Source organism: Hydra vulgaris, chromosome 07 (assembly GCF_038396675.1).
Source record: "Hydra vulgaris chromosome 07, alternate assembly HydraT2T_AEP".
NCBI lineage: Eukaryota > Metazoa > Cnidaria > Hydrozoa > Anthoathecata > Hydridae > Hydra > Hydra vulgaris.
This window is the reverse complement of record NC_088926.1, coordinates 23,052,501-23,076,586: the sequence shown is the minus strand read 5'-3', so window position 1 is coordinate 23,076,586 and position 24,086 is coordinate 23,052,501. Positions and strand designations below refer to the sequence as shown.

At 25.3% G+C, this 24,086-nt stretch overlaps 1 protein-coding gene and 1 long non-coding RNA gene across 6 annotated transcripts in view; one reads left to right on the top strand and one right to left on the bottom strand.

Moving 5' to 3' along the window:
- The first annotated feature begins 3,233 nt into the window (after positions 1 to 3,233).
- LOC136082349 (uncharacterized) overlaps positions 3,234 to 24,086 on the top strand; it is a 53,520-nt gene continuing 32,667 nt past the window's right edge. For 2 of the 3 annotated variants that reach the window (XM_065801370.1, XM_065801371.1), the window contains exons 1-4: positions 3,234 to 3,435; positions 3,540 to 3,569; positions 4,954 to 7,310; positions 16,861 to 16,992. In XM_065801370.1, coding sequence (XP_065657442.1) covers positions 6,090 to 6,812 — 723 coding nt within the window. In that variant the 5' untranslated portion in view covers positions 3,234 to 3,435; positions 3,540 to 3,569; positions 4,954 to 6,089 and the 3' untranslated portion in view covers positions 6,813 to 7,310; positions 16,861 to 16,992. The remainder of the gene's footprint in view (positions 3,436 to 3,539; positions 3,570 to 4,953; positions 7,311 to 16,860; positions 16,993 to 24,086) is intronic. The other variant, XR_010639625.1, reaches the window with a different exon arrangement.
- On the bottom strand, positions 11,857 to 15,336 carry LOC136082348 (uncharacterized). Of its 3 annotated transcripts, XR_010639624.1 has the most exons (6): positions 15,209 to 15,324; positions 14,431 to 14,488; positions 13,413 to 13,511; positions 12,604 to 12,762; positions 12,236 to 12,298; positions 11,857 to 12,150 (listed from the first exon to the last, which is right to left on the bottom strand). It is a non-coding gene; the product is annotated as an uncharacterized LOC136082348 (long non-coding RNA). The 3 variants fall into 3 exon arrangements; XR_010639622.1 differs by lacking the exon at positions 14,431 to 14,488 and having other exon boundaries at positions 15,209 to 15,336; XR_010639623.1 differs by lacking the exons at positions 14,431 to 14,488; positions 15,209 to 15,324 and adding an exon at positions 14,216 to 14,424.

Sequence of the window (24,086 nt, the reverse complement as noted above, 5' to 3'; positions counted from 1 at the left end):
TCTCTTGCGATGTTTTTCTTACGTTATACAACATAATTTTCCATGCTATTTTCAAGTACGTCATTATTAAGGTTTTCAATAATATAAATAAAATAAAACTAACTTTGGATCAACGATGTATATGCATCAGAGAAATCAGTCGACTTTTGCGATGAATATACATATGCTGGCCCAACGTAACTGTGCAAGCTGGGATTTAAATTAGTAATATAGTTTTAACTACAAAACCTTAAAGGTATTATTATAAAATGCACAAGTTTATCAATATATTATTAACAGCATTATGAAGGTACAAAACTTGAAAATAACACGGTGTCTACTTAAAATACTTATTTTATGTCAAAAAAAGACGCAAGAATTATGGAAATATTCTTTCTTTTTAACTTGCGCTCGGAGCTCTCTTCAAATAGTCTCCAATTAGTTGATTGACATTTCTTTTATGCAGTCTTTGTGTTACCAAAGCACCTTCAATGTAACAAAATCCAATATAAGTTCATGTTCAGGCTATCAATTTAATGTTATAATAAGTTCTTTTATAATAAAACAACATTGTAATGCCTAATAAAATTAAAAACAAAATGGTATTTAATCACTAAAGAGCTATAAAAAAGAAAAAAAAAAGTAAGATTGCCAATAAAAAAAAATTATTTTCGTTTTTTAGATTGTTTTCTCTTTCTTCAAAATTCAATAAGAGAAAGGATTTTTAAATGTGAATGCTGACGTTTTAGGCTCCATTTGTTGACCCATTTTTATAACGTCTTTTTCAGGCTGCGTTATGTAATTTTAAACACATCTTTACTCCATAAAAAGACCGTACTTTAAGCCTAATTAAAAATACACACATGCAAAAATATTATATATATATGTCTCCCTCTCTCTCTCTCTCTCTCTCTCTCTCTCTCTCTCTCTCTCTCTCCCTATATATATATATATATAAATATATATATATATATATATATATATATATATATATATATATATATGTATATATATATATATATATATTTATATATCAATATATATATATATATATATATCTGTATATATACATATATATATATATATATATATATATATATATATATATATATATATATATATATATATATATATAAGTATATATATATATATATATATATATAAGTATATATACATATATATATATATATATATATATATACTTATATATATATATATATATATATATATATATATATACTTATATATATATATATATATATATATATATATATATATATATATATATATATATATATATATATGTATGTATATAAATATATATAGATATATAGATATACAGATATGTATATATATATATATATATATATATACATATATATATATATATATATATATATGCATATATATATATATATATGTATATATATATATATATATATACATATCTGTATTTCTATATATCTATATATATTTATATACATACATATATATATATATATATATATATATATATATATATATATAATATATATATATATATATATATATATATATAAATATATATATATAAATATATATATATATATATATATATATATATATATGAATATATATATATATATATATATATATATATATATATATATATATATATATATATATATATATATATATATATGTATATATATACACAATATATGGATATACATAAAATATTTTTAATTTATACTTCAATTTATTCTTTAATTTTTTATAGATTATTAGTTTTTAATGTATTTATAAATACATTAAATATTACTCAATATATCTAAAACAGATTAACGAGTACGCATTTATTAAAATTCACTGAATTCAAAAACCATTTGACATGGAGAAATTGAATAGCCTAGTGTTTTCTGAAATAGAATTCAAACAATAGTGTATATGTAAAAATGTTTAAAAAACCTTATATAAAATTTATAAACTACAACTGCAAGAAAAAACAGCACACTAAGAGTTAGCAAATGTTTTAGACAGCCGATTAATGAGTTAAAACTAAATTTACTATTCAGGACGTTAAAACAGCGCCTAAAAATTATTTTAAAACGCTTTTTTCCGACTTATATTATTTGTTTTTAAAAGAAATATTTTAAACACTTTATTAAACATACTTATTCTCTTTAGAAAATAAAATCTTATAAAAACGTCAAAAAAAATCTTTAAAAAACACACTATGCTCATTGGGTTATTTTAAGATATAAGATTAATTTACATATAGTCAACTTTTATTTGATGCACTTTATTATCGCGCTTCAAAGAAGCCTTTATCTTATAAAACGCAAATCCAATTGAATTATAGCTAGATTTAAAGATAGGTTAAAAGTAATAAGTTAGGTAGACTAAAACTTATAAATTTTGGTGAAACGCTAAAACTTTTACACTTATTCAAAAAGTTATTGTTTAAAATGACCTTGTTATGTTTAAGATGCATTTTTTCGAGCTTTCTAAAACCCTTTTAGTGCCATATCATCAATTATGTATTTATGTACAGAAAAAGTATAGATGACAGTTAAAATAAAGTATAGATGACAGTCAAATATAATGAAAAAATATATATAAGCTTTTATATACGCAATTTTATGTAAAGTTTGCTGAAAGCTCTTATGTATTAAAGTGTTTAGACTTATTCATAACGTTAATTTTTTATCTAGAGCTGAATTGAAACTTTTAACAAAATGTTTACTTTTGGTCGAATGTCAGTTTACAATAAAAAAAAAGAAAAACGTTTTGAACGCATTTTCAACGCATAAATATAAACGTTTATTAAACGCATAGAAACGTTTAGATTGAAACGTAAAAGTATTTAAATTTAAAGCAATATTTAATGTTTTGAAATGGTTTATCTAACAATATTATTTCATAGAGAGATTCTTGTGTTTACCTATCTGTTTTACTTTCCTTCTACATTTATCATAAAAATGCAGTAATTTCTATTGTAATGAGCAAATATTACATTAATGTAATTAACTATTATTATATTATATTGTATATTAAACGTAAAAAACCATTACTATATTATCTTATATTATATTATAAGTAAAAAACTATTATTATATTATATTAAACATAAATTATTATAATCATATCTAAATATTAATACATTAATGAATATTAGAACGCTTAGTTAAGCCTAATGTTCGTATTGTTAATTACGGTTCCGTATTCTGTAAAATACACTATTTCTTAGTTTTTAAGTAGTTTCTAGAATTTTTATGCGCAGTTATATGCGGTCTTTCGAGTAAGGTCAGCAAGCAAATTAGAACTGATATACTTTTACTTTCAAGAAAAATTGATATTGTTTATTGTTTAAAATAAAAATTTAAGTAATCGTTTGTTTGTTGTTGGTTGTTTTTATTTTTCTAATTTTTATAGCCTGTTTTTATTTTTTAAAAGAAGTTAGAACTAAAATGACTGGTAAAATAGTTTTTATAGTACAATGTTTCTTTTTTAGTAAACTGTTTCAGTTTTGTCGTTAGTCTTTTTAGAACATTTTAAGCAAGTATTGTTTTATTTTCTAGAGCAGTTAAGAAGAGCTGATGGCTTTTTTAGTAAGTTCAATTCATTTTCTTATTTATAGATTAAGATTATTTTTTGTCGAAAGAATAATGAGAATAAAGTTTTATTTATGTATTTATTATGAAAAATTAAATAAAATAAGACTTTTGTTTGTGGCCATGTAAGTTTATAGACATAAGTTTGCGTTTATTTTAATCTATTTTATATTTCTCTATATCTAGATGTATATTTTATATTCTTCGGAAAAATAATAAGAAACATAAAAATTAAAAATTTTTTTTTTTGGAATTTGTCAAAAGAATGTTGTGTTATGCTTCATTTTAAGGGATCTGAAAATGTATTTATTAGTAGGGAGTTTAGTCAAGTGATTTTTTATCACGGAAAAAAAACTTTGGGTTTGATATTGAAAAACTTCGTCCAAAATACGAAGGAAATAATTTTATGTAGGTGTCGAAGAATAAAAATCCACCCATGAAAATTAATTATATACATATATTTATTGATGTATTATTTTTCAGAAAAGAACGTAGAACATTTATTTATGTGATGCCAACAGTTTTTTCTTTAACAGAAAAAGTTATTCTCTTTTAAATGATTCAATTTTGTGCAAATACCAGTAAATTAAAATAATTCATCTGGAATCACCTGAAAATAGGTTCTGCAGCTATTTATTTGTTGTGTACATATTTTTTTGATTTCAAAAATAAATTTATATAAGGTGGATTTTTGGTTTTCTTTAAAGTGATTTTTAGAAATACCCCGGTTTTATTAGGCGCACTGCGCTTGACTAAGTGATAACTTTCTGTGGATTTCTTTGTTACTCTACGATTCAATCTTCCATATGGAAAAAAAGATCTGTTATTTTTATTGAACATTATTATACATATATTTTTAATGCTAATATTGATATAGTATGATTTTGGTTAATATATCTAGCTGAACTTTTTTGATAAGTATTTATTATTAACTTTCATAACAAGATTTATTCAGTAAATATAAATTAAGTATAAAATTAGAAACAAATTACTTCAGTGAAGTAATTTGTTACTAATTTTATCTCTAGGTAAAAATTTGTAATCAGTAAATAAATAAAACTATTTATTTACTGATAAGTAGATAAAAAGTTTTAAAGTGTTGTTAATTAAATCATCTGTATATTTATCATTAAGTTTTTTATTATTTTAACTAATCTGTAAGTTTTATATATAACATTGTATATATTATTTAAAAAACAAGAAAATAAAGCTACAAAAAAAAGTGAGTCATTTAAAAATCATTTTGCAAAATAAAACCAACTATATTAATGCAATATGAAAGATGTTATAAGTTTAGAGGATAAAGTTGTTCCGTTATGTAATAAGACAAACATTTTAAACGAGGAGAATCAAGAACTTAAAAAATTGGTTTCTTTGTTAGATGACGAGGAAGTAATAACATTTGAAGATGGCAGATACAGCGACGACATTCGAGAAACTTCTTTCAATGAACGTGAGGATGAATAGAGTCAACGGAGTCATAAAAGTAGTATTAAACAAACTAGCAAAAAAGAACATATCTAGGCTACCATCAGCCGCTGTAAAATGTAGGTTAATGCAGGAAGCCTAAATTTTAGGTCAATTTCAAGTTGCTGAGCAATGCTTGAAAATATTTTGACAAATAAAAACTCTAATATTGGCAATTGTTTGCATGGTGATGGTACTCAGAAATACCATAAGCATTATCAAAACTTTCAAATTACTACAACTAGTGGGAAAACTTCATCTTTTGGTCTGTCAGAAGTGGTTGGCAAAGATGCAGCAACTGTTTTGCAAAACTTTACTAATATAGCAGATGACATTTGTGACGTTGTTAGCAACTCAGCCACTGAAAAAGAAATTAATTTTGCTAAGGTAACAACATCAATTAAATCAGCAATGTCTGATCTATCTTCAGTTAATCTTTTTTTTTGACTCACAGTTAAAAACATTAGGAGAACAACTTTTGCCGATTGCAATTAATAACTGGCTTTTGCTTTCTTCAGATGTCAAAGACAATATGAAGGACATGAGTAATTTTTTCTGTAAACTTCATTTGCTCGCTAATTTTGCATCTGAAAGTGATAAGGTTTTGAATTCTTTTGAAAAAATTCTGCTTCAAAATAATTTTGAAACTGTTTTTGCTTTTAGTGGTAAAGAATGTGGTGCTGTAAGGTTAGTTCTTACCACATGTAAGGCATTTTATTCAAGGGGTTTTCTTTCTTCTCGTAATGATGAATCTTTTTTTGTTCCATTTATTGGAAATCGCTTCAATACTTTATATTACAATGCAGCTGCCCTATACTATCATAAGGATGCTATAACAGAATTTCTTAATGCTTGACCTAACCCAAAAATTTATTGAAAGCAATTAAAGAAGACATCATAAATCTTGTATTTATTGCTGAAGTTCGTGCATTAGGTATTGTTGACAAACTACTTACTGGTCCAATTTGGTAAACCATCGAATCACTTTATAGTATTTTATTTTTAAGCCCCTACCTACTTCGCCTAAAAATTAGACTTTCATCACTTTGTATGGATGCATCTTCTTTATTATTTGCTAATGGAAAAATTTTTGAGGATACTAATCTTCTTCATCAAGATGTGGTTTACACCAAACTGTTTGAATGCACTCAAAATGACGAGTTTGATTCTTTAACTGTGCAATCACTTGAAATTATTTTCCATGCGATTCTTGTTATTTTCGAACGTCAGTGTGCTGATCAGTTACCAGGTGGTAAATATTGGAATCCATCTAACTCAGTTTCTGAAGCTGCTTCTAATGTCCCTGTCACTAACAAAGCATCAGAAAGTGACTTTGCCATTTTGGATTTAATGGTTCGCACAAAACCCAATGCAAATGTTCAAACTATTCAGAATTTGATAATGTGGTCTCAGAACCAAACACTAGAATGGCTTAATGGTAAAACATATGAAGAAAGAAAACATTTACTTGAATATTCAAGAACTAAAGTATTATTAATGGAAAGCAAATATGGTGAAAGAAAAGAAGCTCTTAAAAAAGATAAAGCTATGCACCTTCTAGCAAAGCAAGAAGAAAAAAATCGAGAAGAAATTAAACTACAGCATAAAAAAGTTGCAGCTTATAATGATTTGATAAATTTAAATGTAAGGGCATGGATATCATTAGAGAAAGCAGAGGAAACAGTTTCTAATATAGAAGAGCCATTGAAATCAAAAGTACTCCTTGCTCAACTTAATTTTTATCGCATAATCTTAGATGTCGATTGTGACTAAAAACTTTTTTGTAAAACAAAGGTAGAAGGAAGCAAAAGAATAAACTTGTCTTCAGAGGAATTATATCAAAATCTTCTTATTGTTATTCAAGCAAATTTAACACCAAACAAACAATCTTTAAGTAATAATATAAGTAATAATTTAAAGCCTCGTAAAATACGTGATGCAACTGTTGAAAACAAAAAAAAAGAATTAATGGATAAAAATTCAAGATGCAAGACTAAACAAATTAATAGAGCAACAAAAAAAGCATCCTTAACAAAATTTATTAACAATCCATCTGATTTTGAAGGTTTTTTCATACAACATCGTGTTAGAGAAGAAGATGCTCATGGAGTATCTTGGAAACGTGCGCAAGTGATTCAAATTGACCAATTAAGCGGTAGACGAACTACATACCTTGTTAAGTATGATAATGAACCTGATGAAGTATGGTCATTTCCTTTATTAATTGATTTTGAAAAAGGTGATCTTATTCTTTGTAGCTAGGATTGCAAGGTATTTATATTTAATGTAAATTTAGAATAATGTTTTAGTATATATTAATCTTATTTATTTTATTGTTATGTTCCATGAAAGTGCTTTTACTGCATTTGAGTTCAGTGGTTTTTATCTTTATAAATAGTATGAATCATACCTGATATGTTTATCTGTATCAATTTTGTTTATTTGTTGTTTATTTGTTGTTTATTTATTGTTTATTTGCAGCTTAACTGCACATTATTATTAAAAAAAAATAAAAAAAGTTTATGCAAAAATACTATTACTTTTACATGAACTGCCTTACAAGTAAAGGAAAGAATCTAAAAATGGAGGGCTAACCTTAGGCAACATGACAGCTCACTGATGGAGTGCAAAGTCCTATGACTTACCTTCTCGTTGGTGCACTTTGTTAAGTAAGTTAGACAATTTTGTCTAACTTATGAACGGAATAGCCAAGGCAAATTATGTATAAAATTGCATAAATTTACAGATATGATGTCTGCAAAGTTTTGAATGAATTTTGAAAATTGAAATTTCTGTGTTCAAATAATTTGGGTACATTAATAGTGTGATAATTTATTTCGAAGAAAAAACGATTTAAGACATCTTTAAAAAATTTAAGACAAATAGACAGATAGATAAGATAATCCGTATAAGTATTTCCTTGACTGTTAATCTATGTTATTATGACTGTTTATTTCCATGACTGTTAATCTATGTTAATTCCATATCTGTTAATCTATGTACTCTCAATTTCCTAATATAGGAGGGAGGGGGGTAATAAAAGTGTGGGTGGGGGTGGGGAGTTTAGTCAAGATTTAATAAACGGGGGGGGGGGGGGCGGGGTTAGAATTTACACTGAAAAATTTATTAATTATCAGAAACTAGTATATATTTTTCAATTTTTAAAGCTGATTTTCACTAAATTTTTTTTTAGTTTTTAGATATCATTTTTTTGTTAATAACAAGCAAAAATTAATAAACGGGAGGGGGTCTTAATAAGCTTAGGGAGGGTGGCAAAGTTTCTCAAAATATAATAAACGGCCCCTTCCTCCTTCAATTATGGACTCGAGAGTACACAATTAAACAAAGCCAAACACAATAAAATAAACAATTCAACGAGTTTTTCATTCATTGTTTTCAAAATTTTCAAGAAAGTTAAAAGCCCTAACCCCATTAAAAAATAGAAATTTATCGTAGCTCTTTTATCTACGATAAATTTATCCATAAAATATTATCGTAGGTGCTGAAAACAATAAATTAGTCGAAACAGTAGACTATAAGCGGTTAAATCTCTTTTTAAATTTATAATAATACTGAAACTATCAGCAAGTCGTTGACTAAAATCATTTTTGTTTGTGTAAAAATAAATTTTACATTTACGTTTATTTTGTACGTATTTTGACGTTTTCGGCCTGTTTTATTTGGGTCCACGTTGTTCAATTGATAATTTATTAAAGAAAAATAAAATTAATTTACTTTAATAAAAATAATTTAAGTTAATATTTATCATCAAAGTTTTGTTACGCTTAACGTATTATAAATTAAATCATTTGAAAATTTATTTTGAACAAAAAAATTTAAAACATATTTAAACATATTATACTGTTAATTGACTATTTCATCGTACGTCTGCGTTAACCCTCCAAAAAATTCTACTTATGAATTGTTTAAATAATTTGGATTTACAATTTAATTTCTAATAAAATTATATTATAAGTTAGTTAACGCAACTTTTTATGCAAGTAAAAAAAAAATATAAAAGCGTTTGTTTTTGGGTGCCAAAAATTTAACGAAATACTATAAGAAAATATTTCATAAAAAGTCTATGAATTGAAAATATTTGAACACATATATCTTTGGAACTAAATACGCTACAGAGGTGGTTAAAACCATTTTGAAAATGAAATATAATAAGGAATATAATGTATTTAATATAAAAAATATTTACATTCGCTATAAATATTGTCTAAATTACCTATTATTAGAAATTTTTAATTTTATTCTTAAATGGTTTCATCTTTTTTATTACAATGTTGTGAATTGTAGTCTGCATTCTTTGTTACATTAAAAATAATTGATACTAATAAATGTTGCTTTATAGTTGTTAAGGTTTTGCATATATGTGTATATTATGCTCAAAGTTATAAGTTTTTGATAAATACGTGTATGTGGTGATATATGTTATATAATTGTTTTATAAATGTGTTAATAAAAATGTGTTTTTATAATAGTATGAAATGTATTTTATCTAATGTGTACATAATTGTTAAATGAGATGTTTTTATATGTCATATAACATTAAAAAAAATATTGTGTTTTATAGTTAGTATAACTATAAAACACAATATATTTGAGATATACATCTAGAGCAAGATTCGTCAACCTTACCAGTCAAGCAATGTTACTGCTTTAGGTCTAAGTGTTGTCTAGCCTTCAATATAACAATTCTGAAAATACATAACATAATCTTTGATAATTTTTTGCGTAATGTTGATACCTTTGACTTATCTTTATGTTAGTGTCTGTTGTTAAAAACGAGGCGAGGGTCCTATAAGGCTGCGGATGGTCGGGAAAAAGTTTAATCACAATTTAATACAAACTAAATAAAGAACATATATTTGAAATCTAAACCCGTTTTTTTAAAAAGTTTCCAATTTAAAAATAAAAAGTATTTGAACATAATCGAATATTAATTATTAACTCAAAACGAAGCTTTGACAGGTTAATATTTTCTAACATTTACTAAAAACTATTGAAATAAAACAACAATACAAAAAATTAGTATATAAATGGTCGGTGTGGCGTAGACTTAATGTGAGCTGTATTATACGGGTCATGGTAAGTTAATTATTCCTTATTTTTTTAAGTCTTATAGTTAGACAATTAAGAAATTTGAACAACATTTTGACTACTTGACAATATTTAGTTATTTATAATGACTCTAAATACTTTTTAATCTTTTATACCGATTGTAATAAATTAACAAATTTCAAGCGGGTGTTCAAAATTTTATTCACAATACTCTTTTTGGGTACTAATACTCGAACCACGGAAAAATAGTGGTTCACGCAACGACAACCGATGGTCGGTGTAGAATAGACTTAGGAAGACCCTAATTTGGGGGCCAAAAAGCTAATATTTTATCAGAATATTATGAAAAATTTCTAAAAATTTTTTCGATTCTTTACCTATTTATTGTTTTAAGTTATGTACAGTAAAAAAAGAATACTAGGTATTTTGTGGTGCAATACTTATGTTTACAAACACTGTGGTCTTTGTTCCTAATTTTTAAATTTTTCAATTGAAAACTTAAAAGTTTAACACATCTATAAAATATATTAAAAAGTAATAAAACAATTTTTCTTAAGCTTACTTAGCTTAAACTATTCAAATAAAATTGCAAAGATATTCAAGCTTTATATATACAAACCCATGTAAAGCTTGGGGTAGGCTTTATTCCTTTAAATGTATGCATATATATTTAACGATGTAAAAGGTTTACAGAATTGACTAATACCAATTAATATTAATGTTTAGCGAACACTTAATAAAACAACAACAAAAAGTTTGAAAAGTACGCTTTAATCAATTTTTATGTTTAGAATTATTAAACATTTAAATCATTTACTTAAGTTGAATACTACTGTTAACTATTTAGCGTAAATAGTGAATATTTGAAAAAGTTTAAAATATTGACTACTTATGTTAAAAAGTTAATATTTTAAACTCAATTAAGAACAAATTATCTTCTTTTCTACTTCTCCAGTTCATGTTTAACTTTTACTTTATTAGTCTCAAGTAAATTTTTAGTTATTCTGATTCTGTTCTCTGGAATAATTGCAAGGTGTTTGGGTTTAGCCAATAAATAACAACAATGCAAGTTTTGAAATTTTTAGCAGCTTCTAAACTTGTTTAAACTTCTTTTTTGCAGGCTCTCTGTGTTAAAAACTTCATGAGAAAGTTTTTTCTTTAGTGTTGCTAGCATATATACTTTTTCCAAATATATCTCAATCACCAAAAAATATTGGATTTATTTAATTTTTAATATTATTCTTTAGTGTATTGCTATATTTAGGTTCGTATAAATATGTTTAAGCTTTTTATGCTCAATATGCCATAAAAAGATAAAAATTTATATAAGCATACTATAAAATAAAAAAATACATACTTTATCATAATTTCTAAAGTTTACATCCCAGTAGGCACAGCGACGTGACAAAAACGTGAATTTCACGTTATTTAGGCACGTGACAATTAGGTGACTTTTTGGTCCCCATGAAATGACCAATTCACGTGATTTATGGACGTGTTTTTCACGTTACTTTTGGCACGTGATATTTAGGTGACTTTTTGGTCCCCATGAAATGACCAATTCACGTGATTTATGGACGCGTTTTTCACGTTACTTTTGGCACGTGATATTTAGGTGACTTTTTGGTCCCCATAAACTGTCCAAAAGACGTGCTTTTTACGTTAATTTTGGCATGTAATATTTAAGCAATAATTATGCTTTATAATTACAATTATAAGTGTTTAGATTCGTGTAAAGAAAAAAAACTTATCGTCGAGGAAATATTTAATACGTATAAATACATGGTTTTATTAGTCAGTATATTAGTTCTTGACATAAAAATTTTTAATTTGTAATAAAAGCTGCACTTTTGTTAAAATATCCTCCTTATATCCAAAGTAATAAGTACGAAGTCGTAGATCTGCAACTTACGAAGAGCACGCTTCAAACTTATATATCTATTCTCCCATAAAAGCACGCTTCAAACATAATCTAACAAATCAGTCGATATTTTCTTCTATAAGAGCACGCATCAAACTTTATCTAATGAATCAGATTTAGCTGAAAAGAAACGAATAAAATCTTAAATAATAATATGATTATTTAATAATTATCTTAAATCACAAACTTTTACAATAAATCTTACTTTGAGAGTTGCCAACTACTTTTGGCAACAAGATTTTCTAGGGTGTTATTTGTTTTCTTTTATCTAAATCATTAAATAATTTTAAGAAAACAATACTACATACAATGTAAAAAAATAAAAGTTATTTGCCTTCTAATTTTATACTCTGATTGCTAAAAAAGTAAATAAGTATTTAATAAAAAAAGATGTAACAAAAAAGTCGACAGATGATTAAAAAAAAAGAAGTACATAATAAAAAATACAAGTTTAAAAAAATATTTTTTATCTATATATATCTATATCTTATATCTATCTATAGATTTATCTATATCTATATCTATATAAAGTTAATAACTGATGGTCGTGATTAGAAAAAGACCTGTACTCACCTTATGTGTTAACATCTGTGTACTATGTGATAACATGATAATTTGTTTTCTTTGTTTTCCATTTTCTTATATTTGCATCTGTTTCTGCATTAACTTGTTCATACATTAACTCACTAGATGCAAAGGTGACAGCCCACAAAGTTGCTTTAAATGAGTAATCTACAAAGTTTTGAACAGCATTAAATGTCATTTTAGAATGCACACAAAATTTAAAACAATTTATAAAAATGTAATAGTTATCACATAACCACAAAGCATTATAGTGGGGATTTTATATCATGATTTTCCTTATCCATGGTCAGATTTTCACCTTGAGGCTCCTTTTGCTGTGGAAACATTCACCACGGCTAAGGAGCCTCATCTACCCCTAATTATATACAATATATTAAGTATAAAACTAAAAATATATGTATAATAAAGTATTGTCAAATTAGGTCACCAATAAATACAGAGTGCTGAAAATTCAACTCAGAATCAAGTTGCATTCTCCAACAAGATATGAATTAAATCAAATTATTACTACAGAGTGTGATCACAAAAGAAGACAAAGAGAGGGAAAAGTGAAATTTCTCAAACTTTAAAAGTTAAAAGGTTATTGGGTCTTACTACAGAATGATATTCCTAGGCAATAACATAACAATACCATTGGGTCTTCCTAGTTAATATTATTTTATGCAGAACTTATCATTTGTCATATAGCTTAATAAATTTAATATTAAATAAGTTATAACTTATTTATTATCAAATTAATTACATTGACAAATTTGACAGTCTAAAATAGTATACAATATGGTAGAAAAAAAGTATACCTTGTAGTAGGGTTTGATCTTTTGCGTGTTGCAATATGAGAATTATCTGCCATAACGTTACACAATTTTGAACTAAGCTTTATAATATATTTATTAAACCTAAATTGATAAAACTTGGTTATAAGATAATATGTTTGGATAAAATATTATATATGTGAGATTTTATTTTTGTCAAAAATGCATTGCGACGTTATAAGATATCTTACGCCCTACTTTTTAAATTAATTATTATAAAATTACAATGCAAAATAATTACATTATTATAAAAGTAAAATAAAAAGTAATTACAATAATGAATATATAAACTACATATTTCATGTAATCATTATATCTAAAATATCCGGAAAAAATTCAGAATATTTCCCCCCTCATTTTTTCCTTAATTTTGCATTCATTGCATTAATTTTCATACAAAAATTAAGAAAAGTTTTTAAAAAATTAAGAAAAGACTTGGCTGTCTTTCCTCAATTTTTTAAAAACTTTTCTTAATTTTTGTATGAATGATGACTAAAATAACATAAAAACAAATAGATGAATAATATATACTTGTTATATGTTGTAATAAAAGTTGTATGTATGGAAAACTTTTCGGATATTTGGAAAAAGATAAATTTCAGAAAAATATCTGGTATTCTGGGATCCTGAATAAGGTTATCCCTGAAACTAAATTATAAAAAAATAGTAAATAAAGAATATTTTTCCAAGTTTCTAATTACAGGTTTTTATTATGAATAAAAAAAGTTCCAAAATACACAATATTTTGGCAACGTAACATTCACGTTTTAATCAAGTAAAATTGTCACCTGGACAAGGTCACCTAAAATATACATGATTGAAACATGAAGAAGGAAACGAGGTAAGAGCAGGCATCAAACTTTATCTAATAAATAAGTCGATATTTTCTCCAATAATAGCTCACAACACCAAATTTAGCTCAAAAGAAACAAATAAAAACTTAAATAATAATATGAATATTAAATAATCATCTTAAATCACAAATTTTTAACACAAATCTTACATGGTGAGTCACCAACTGTTTTGGCAACAAGATTTTCTGGTGTTGCAATTTCTTTGATCTAAATCATTAAACAATTTTTGAAAAAGCAATGCTATACTTGAGAGAAACTTGCTTTACATATTGGAAGGTCGTCAACATTGAAAGATAAGTAAAATACAGTTTTAAATACAATAGCATCATAATTATCTTTTTGTGGGGAAAACATCGAACAAATCCGCATTAATAACCTGTTTTATATTGTACATAATAACAATAGTAATAAAAGTCATATAATATATATAGTAATAATTTCGCATAACTCGAATATATATATATTAACCATATAATATTTAAATAATATAAAAAAAGGAAATAAGTATTAACATTTTTTAACAAGTAAAGCACGAGATCAAGATGTCATATATTATAAAAAGATTAAGTATTTAATAATAATATATACATATATCAATAATAAATAACATAACACATTTATTTATTGATATTATCTTGGGTAAATTCTTTAACCTTGTTGATAAAAACCAAATAAAGAAAGAAAATCTATTTTGGGTTTTTATCTAAACGACTCTTGAGTAATAATGTATGCAGAAGTTCTAGAGACATTATTATTGCTCAAGAATCAAGAATAAATTCTGCTAGAACTTATAATTTGTCCATGTAGCTTACTTAATTTGATATTAAATTCGTTATAACATAACTTATTTCGTACTAAATTAAGTAAGCAAAATGGACAAATTCGCCAGTCTTAAATATTATATCATAAAGTAGAAAAAAAGCATACCTTGTATTTGAGTTTAATCTTATTTGTGTGGCAAATAGGGACGGCAAATAGGGTACTAATTTATTTAACTTAATTTGATATAATTTAAATATTAGATATTACAACTTAAAATATATTGTTCTTTTTAGTTCTGTTTTAAATGCATTGCGTTAAAAGATATTATATAGACCAATTTTTTTTTTTTAATTGAGATAATACTACAATAAAAATTAATTATATTATCATAGAAGTAAATAATTATAACTATTATAATGAATACAAAAACTATACTATAAAAAAATAATTAATATAATAAAAAATATTATTTCACATTTCTTATGCCAGTTTTTTTGAGAATAAAAAAAGTTCCGAAAGACGAGATATTTTGGCACGTAACTTTCACGTGACTTTCACGTAAAATAGTAACCTGGACGAAGTCACCTAAAATACACGTGATTGAAACGTGAATAAAACGTTGCGTGCCTACTGGGATATCAATTAAGATAATGTAATATTTTATAGTTTTATTATACATTTTAATAAACTAAATAGTTGAAATAATACTTACATATAACTTTACCATTGAAGACTTAAAAGTTACTACTCAATTTTAAACATTTATAAATTATCGTTTGTCTATAATGTTGTAAATTAACCTAACTGCCATTCTAAGTTTTTATAATCTAAAACAATATAAAATAAGTATGAAGTAACAAGTAATGTTGGGTGTAGAAGTAATCTAAATATTTTATAATAACAAGGTGAGAGTAATATTTATGTTAATCTTGTTAATTAAAGCCACTATAATTTTTATTTAAATTTAGATTCAGTTTCTTTTAGATTTTGTGAAAGCAAGGTCGATTTTACACGAAAGGATATAAATAAGATATAAAAGATGCCGTTTATTTCATTGAAACAACAAGTTTTTCATTATGCAAACATTAAAATATTTTTTATATATTATAATCTTTATAACACAAGTAAAAAACTTAATAAAAAAACCTAAGTATGTACTCCTAATCAAAAAACCTTTATTATGATAGTTAAGTGCTGATTAAAAAAAATTTGTTTTTTGAAAACACCAACAAGGTGGTTAATGTCTAATAATTTCTTTTGTATATGTATGTTATGTATTTTCGTAGCAAATATATACTTAACTATATGCAAGCGTAAATTTGACAATATACAACATTGAAAATATACTGTTAAATTTAAAATAGAACTAGTTATCTCTAAAAAACTAACAATAAACTATAACATCAACAAAAACAACAAAAAGAAGCAATGAATTTTTTTTTTTGTATTTGGTCATTTTTGACTTTACCCTGTTTTATTAGAATTCTTTACTAGTTTAATATTTTTGACAAAAGAATGGCAAAAAAGAACTGATTTATACAGTTTATCCTAATTAACATTATTATCGATACTATTTTATTAAAAGTATTTTACGTGTGCATAATTAGATAAACTAATCCTTATAATTACACCACTAATTTGAATTGTAACTAACCTAGAAATTGTTTTTTTAAAATTTATACATAGAAGCAAGTTTATTACTGTTCTATAATTTTAAATTTTCAAAATTTGCATTAAATTGAAAATTTTTAAACTTTTTCGCCGGATTTGCACAAATCTTGATAGACTGGATTAATTTTTTTTCTAAATTTGTTAAGATGTTGACAATTGCACAAGCTTGTCACCTTCTTGTACATGGAATCAAGGATTGTGTGAATATAAAGAAGGCTCTGATTTCTGCTTATGTGAATGTGGATGGAAAGTTAATGAAGATTGTGGATGTTGTGTTGGTAAGTTGTTAACAAAATAGTACAACTATATTACAAAACAAGTTAATTGTAATTGAATGTACAATATAAGCTGTTAATATACTCTTTTTTTTAAAGTAATAAAAATTTTAAATATTAGTTACATAAAATTTAAGAATACTAAAAAAGTGTACTAAAATTTTTTTAAAATCTGATGATAGGTTTTAAAATAAGCTAGTTTAAAAGTTTAACGCACCAAATTATCTTTGAAAAATTATAAAATATTCATTTCAGGAGTGTAATTTTATTAAATCACCAAATCAAGGTGAAAGTGATTTGATGATGATAGATGCAGATAATGCAATATATCTAACATCTAAAAGTATTTTACAGTAAAAGCAAAATAAAGAATACAAGATATGATTTAACACGCTTTTTATTGCAAGTAAACAACTCAGAAATCTTAGGATCGGTTCAAAATCGAAAATTAAAATCATCTGTTATATTTTTAAAATCACCAACAAGTTCTTAAAAGTTAGTTTTTCTGATTAGCTATTATTGTTTGAAATAAATGAATAACGTGTAAACAGCTTGTTATGTTTTAGAACTTACCTTAATCTAAGCCTAAATTGTCTAATTACCAAAAGTATATTCTACTTTTTTGTTTTTAAAATTTTTATTTTATTTAAAAGACAAATTTTTAAGTCAATTTTTGTATACTCTGTTGGGTCTATAAACCACCAAACTCTTCATGCTTGGTTTATGTAAGGCCCATCATCAGTGACATGACCGGCACACCATCGGCAAATATGCAAGAGCCATACCAAGTATTGCTCACCGTTTAATGCAAGGTCCATGCGTGGCAGCCGTTTTTTGGCCAATTTAAACCGTTGCTTTGCCATTGCTCATTTAAAGTTACTTCTAGTAAATTTTTTTTCAACTTGTTGCTTTTAATTTTTTTTTTAAAACTCTAAATTTGCCGTTTAAATGATTACAGCTCTCGTATTTTTAAAATATACATATGGCGGGGGCAAGAAGAAGATAAATAGTCTTATCACCAAGAAAAACGAAAGACAAAATAGTCTTATTGCCAGAAAATGTCCTTCATGCTTCGATTAATTAAAATTATTTATTTTAGTTTTGATTTAAAAATATTTATGTTTAATAGCGTTTTATGTCATTTCTAATTACTATACTCCATAGTTAGAGGTCTCTAGCTGTGATAAAAAACTTATAGGCTTCAAAGTGAGTTTTAGCTTGCCTAAGCTAATTACCTCACTATGTCTAGTGAGAAAATTGTTCTGTATTTTTTTAAATAGCGTTTTAAAAATATTTGGCGTCGTATCGTTATTGATTTTTTACATAAAAACTAAATGATGATATATATTTATTTGGTAAACATTTAAAATTTTTAGATTAATAAATATGGGTTGTGAATGAGAGAGACGGTATGTTTTTGTTTGTTAAATATTTTGTTTAGTTTTTTTTATTGGTGCTGCACCAAGCAATGTTAGCATAATTGAGATAACAATGAATAAAATAGAAGTAGATATATTTTAGGCAAATTTGATTTAGATACGGTTTTACCTTATAAAGTATGCCAACAATTTTAGAAATTTTATTTCCGAATAATTTTAAGTGGTTTATCCATGTGATGTTTTCGTCAACAAGAGCATCTAATAACTTTATTGAGTGTTCTCTTTTTTTATAAACTGATTGCCAATGCTAACATTTAAGAGCTTAATAGGAATTTCGTCTCTTTAATAAAGGCGATGAAAAAAAATAAACTTAGCTTTGGTTCAGTTTAATGACATTTTGTTTGTATTAAACCATTTAGTTACTTTAAACAGTTCTTTGTTTACTGTTTTAAATAGAGTTTTTATATTACTATTGGAATAAAATAGTTTGGTACGTCAGCAAACAAAATAGAGTCAAAAATATTTGAAGCTCTGCTTAAGTCGTTAATGTATTTTAAAAATAAAAGCGGTCCTATAATGTATCCTAATTCAAACCATATTTGAATTCTTAACTTCGTAAATTACTAGTTTATTTAACTAACTATAGTGGTCAACTGTATCGAAGGCCTTGCTAAGGTCTAAAAAAATACCTAATGTATACTTTTTTTTATCAAAAGCTCAAAAAATCTCATTAAAAAGTTTAGGAATACCATGATCAGTTAATTAACCCTTTTTGAACCCAAATTGTTTATTGTACAAAATATTATTGAAGAATGGAAATACGTCTATAATTAGTGACATTAGAAGGGTTACCCAATTTAAAAACCGGTATAACTCTTGCAGGTTGAAAATTTTCTAGAAATACTCCTTGTTTGAAAGAAAGGTTAAAAGTATGCAACATTGGTGTTATTAAATAATGCATAGATTTTATTACAACATTACTGCTTAATTTATCAACTCCTATTCCATTGTTTAGTTTTATCGTTTGAAAAGCAATTAATAACTCATTTTTAGTCAGTTTATTGTTGGTCATTATTGTATTGTTAGCAGTTAAATATGACTCTATGCTAAATTTACCAAGTTTTAGTTTTAAGGCTAAATTTGATCCTACACTAACAGAAACTTATTATTGATAACATTCCGGGTTTTCTGAGTGTCGTCTATGATTTTTAGTTATTGATTTGAATAAAATCTTTTCTTTGAGCGATTTGTAACTAGCCCAAAAATACCTTTAAATTTTTTATGATTGTAGTCATTATCAAATGTTCTTTTTTTATGAAATATTTTGTACCAAAAGTTGTTTTTTTTCTAATGAATTTAATATTCCGGTAGCTATCCATGAGTTCAAATACATTTTAAATTTAATCATTTTTCTTATTTCTGGAAATGTATTATTGTAATGTTTTTGAAATATTTGAAGAAAATTGTCAAAGGCTTTGTTGATGCTTTTTATTTCTAATATCTTTTCCCAGTTTTCAGAACATAAAAATTGATTAAAAGGTTCAATAGAAACGTCATAAACAATTCGCATAGTTATTTTCACTTTTTGCGAGTTTTTTAAAAGATTACATATTTGATTTGCAATAAAAACTGGAAAATGATCCGATATATTGGATATAAATATTCCAGTTCTAACTTTTGTGTCTCTATATTTGTTTGTGATGATTTGATCAATCCAGGTTGCACTATTTGTGGTAATTTTAGTTGGTTTATTCATGGTTGGAATAAATCCATTTTGAAGTATTCAATTAGGAAAATTTCTAACGTTTTTAATGAGTCATATTCTAATACATTTAAATTCAAATTGCTTACAAGGTAAACACATTTACTACAAACATCTTTATTATTAATTAGACTTTTGTGTTAATCAAATATTTTCATATTACCTGAAAGCGGTCTGTATAAAACATGCGCAAGTACGTTTTTGGTAGTTTTACTAAATATTTCAATTCTCAATGACTCACAATTATTACTTGCTGTTCAGTAATCACTACGCGGTTTATAAAATAAGGAGTTGTGCATAAAGATGCATACTCCTTCACCTTGTTTTTTAGAGTTTCTAAGATATATATATATATATATATATATATATATATATATATATATATATATATATATATATATATATATATACATAAATTTGTGCGCATAGTTGTGGACTCCTATACCTAATTTACGGTGAGATGCGCGAAAATTCTACTATACCGCGACACTGCAGTTTTTTCCACGAAAATATTTTTTTTTCGCGCTACAACAACTTCACTCATCTTATAAATACTCTTTTAAGGATATTCTAATGAAATTTAAATTATCGCACTTTCCCACAGTGATAAAAAGTAATACCTCAAGGTTTTACTTTTTGTTAATTTTACTCTGTTGCCTCATGTTAATATTATACCTAATCGTGGAATGTCAGAAACTATGAATGAAAACCTTAACAAATGTTAGCGAAATGAATGATTTTAAATTATAGAGTTATTCATTGATATAAGCTTGTCTATTTATTTATGTATGCGTATATATTCATTTTTAAATGCGTATTTATTCATTCTTTTATGCGTGTTTCTTTATTCTAATATGCGCGTGTATATACGAGTCAACTAAACATTAAATTTCTAATTTTATTTTAGATAAACAATAAATAGGTTTTTATGTTTTTATATAGATATATTCAAAATATAAATTAGATTGTTAGTGTGCAGCGCATGGACTTTTGTATCTACGTATATGGTTGTAAAATGGAAGTAAATAAAACTCGTTATTATCCATATGTTTTTACTTTTCCTGATTACCCCTCCATATTTTGAGGCCTTTTATCCTGTTTGTAAGTATGCCTTAATGAAGAAAAAAAAAATCATTCAACGGAGTAACCTTTTGCAGATACTTTATAGCTATGCCATGAGAGACTAGTTTTTGCCTAACAGAAAGACTCCAGATAAACTTACAGATCAATGTTTTAGTAATGAAAGTACAAAATAAACCTGTCATCCAGCCTCTAGTTTTAATTTCATAAGTTAGCACCTTTGTTAAAACAGTACAAATCAAACTAACATTCTAGCTACAATTTGCAGACAATTGTAAAATTGCTGACGCACCACTTAGCGAATAACCATATGTACTGTTGGTATGCACATTAAACCAGTTTTATCCAAATAAGTTTTTTTATTTAAATAACCGTTAATTTCGCTTGCAAATGCATAGCGTGCATCAATAACTTGTTTTAAGTTTCATTGTAATCGCACATGCACAACACGCTTTCTTGATAAATCAAAGTGTTTGACTTTTCTTTAAAACATGGGCTGAGCCTGCTGCAGAAAGATTGTTCCTACTGCTTTTTACATGCAAAGATTGCTTTCTCGTATGCATTTCAATGATATTTATAAATTAAGCAATTTTGGTCTTTCACCTCGTTTTTTATCAGAAAACGACTTGATCGCAGTCATAACGTCAAGTTCTTCTATGTTTAACTTAACGACAAGATTTTGAACAGAGCGCTTAGATTATTTAAGAGAAGTGGAATGCTTGATCTATAATTATTTGTTGTGACTATATGCTTTACCGTTTCAACGTGCTCTTTATTAATACTTTTCTTGTTTTTCGATAGGCATTGGTACTTTTCTTCCATTCATAAGATAAACATTTGTGGATTAATAATAATTATAAATAACTAAAATTAAATCTAGATAAACGAATAATTAAATACATAATAACTTAATCAATCAATAAAACTACTAATATAATTGAACAAAGACCAAACATTACATTAAATAAGAAAAAAAAAGATATTTTCTACCTTAAATAAACCATCATCATATATAAAAAGTCTTTGTCTTTGGGATTTTTAACCTCGTTAAGCAGGAAACAAAAACTATTTGTTTATACTTTTATATATATATATATATATATATATATATATATATATATATATATATATATATATATATATATATATATATATATATATGTATATATACATATATATATATATATATATATTTATATATATGTATGTATGTATATATATATATATATATATATATATATATATATATATATATATATATATATATATATATATATATATATATATATATATATATACATTTATATATATATATATATATATATATATATATATATATATATATATATATATATATATATATATATATATATATATATATATATATATATATATATATATATATATATATATATATATATCGTTTGATTTAGTGTTGTATTAAAATAATACAAAACTCTTGTTCGTTGAAAATTGCTTAATATTTAGGAAACTTATTTTGGTTATATATAAATTTCGAAACAGAGCGATTTATAATTATAATTAAAAACGATAAAAAAAAAACTTTTTTTAGGGAACATTAAGTTTCATGCCTAACGGCAATCATCAGCCATATATTACGAAATTAAAAATTGAAACGTTAAATTACAATTAGAAATACGGTGGCGTGAGTTCTAATGACTCCAAGTTAAATAAAATTAAAATTAACGGTACTGCAGATTATTTCATAACTCTAAAGGACCATAAAGAGAACTTCCTAAATAAACTAACTGTTAGACTAGTTAATCCTGCTAAAAATGAGATTGGAAGAATTTCAAAATATATTTTATCCAACATTAAATCCGAGCTGAGAAAGAAGCTACTTTTAAACCAATGGCAAAACACTCAAAATGTTATACATTCGTTTCAAACCATAAAAGAAAAGCAATTCTGTAAGTTCTTAGACTTTGATATTAATGATTTTTATCCATCGAATAATGAAAACCTACTAAAAAATGCAATAACTTTTGCAGAGCAACATCTAACAATAAATAGCAAACAAAAGAGTTTTATACACCATGCAAGAAAATCATTATTATTTAGCAATGGAACTGCTTGGATTAAGAAAAAGGGAGGATTATTCGATTTCACTATAGAGGCCTTTGATGACGCGGAGATTTGCAAATTAGTAGGTATTTTTGTTTTGCATCAAATCTCGCAGTTTTATGATAAATTTTGGTATATATCGAGATGATGGACTAGCTATGTTTAGGAATAAAAGTGGTCAGGAAATGAAGAGGATAAACAAATATTTTGTACAAATTTTTAAAAATAACAATCTTCTAATCTCTATTAAATGTATTTTGAAAATAGTTAACTATCTCGATTTAACGCTAAACCTTAACGATAGTTTTTTTCAGTCATATCGCAAACCAGATAATATACTGAATTTTATACATATCAGTTTTAACTAGCCACCGAGTGTAATAAAAAGTATTCCTAAGACTATTGAATTAAGATTATCAGCAGCATCGTCGAGTGTATCGATTTTTAAAGAAAGTATTCCTTCTTATCAAGAAGCCTTGAAAAAATCGGGTTACAATTGCGAACTTGCATACCATTCAAGTATAAAATTAACAAACGACAACCATAAACGCAAGATAACTTGGTATATTCCTCCATTAAGTGCAAATGTTGTTACAAAAATAGGTAAATGATTTTTGAACCTCATTGATCTCCACTTTCTAGTTAACCACAGACTTCGTAAAATATTTAATAGAAACACAATCAAAATAAGTTATTCCTGCATATCAAACATAATATCCATTATTATCTCTCACAATAAAAGCATTTTACATAAAGAGGCAAAAACTAATGAAATAAAATGCAACTGCATT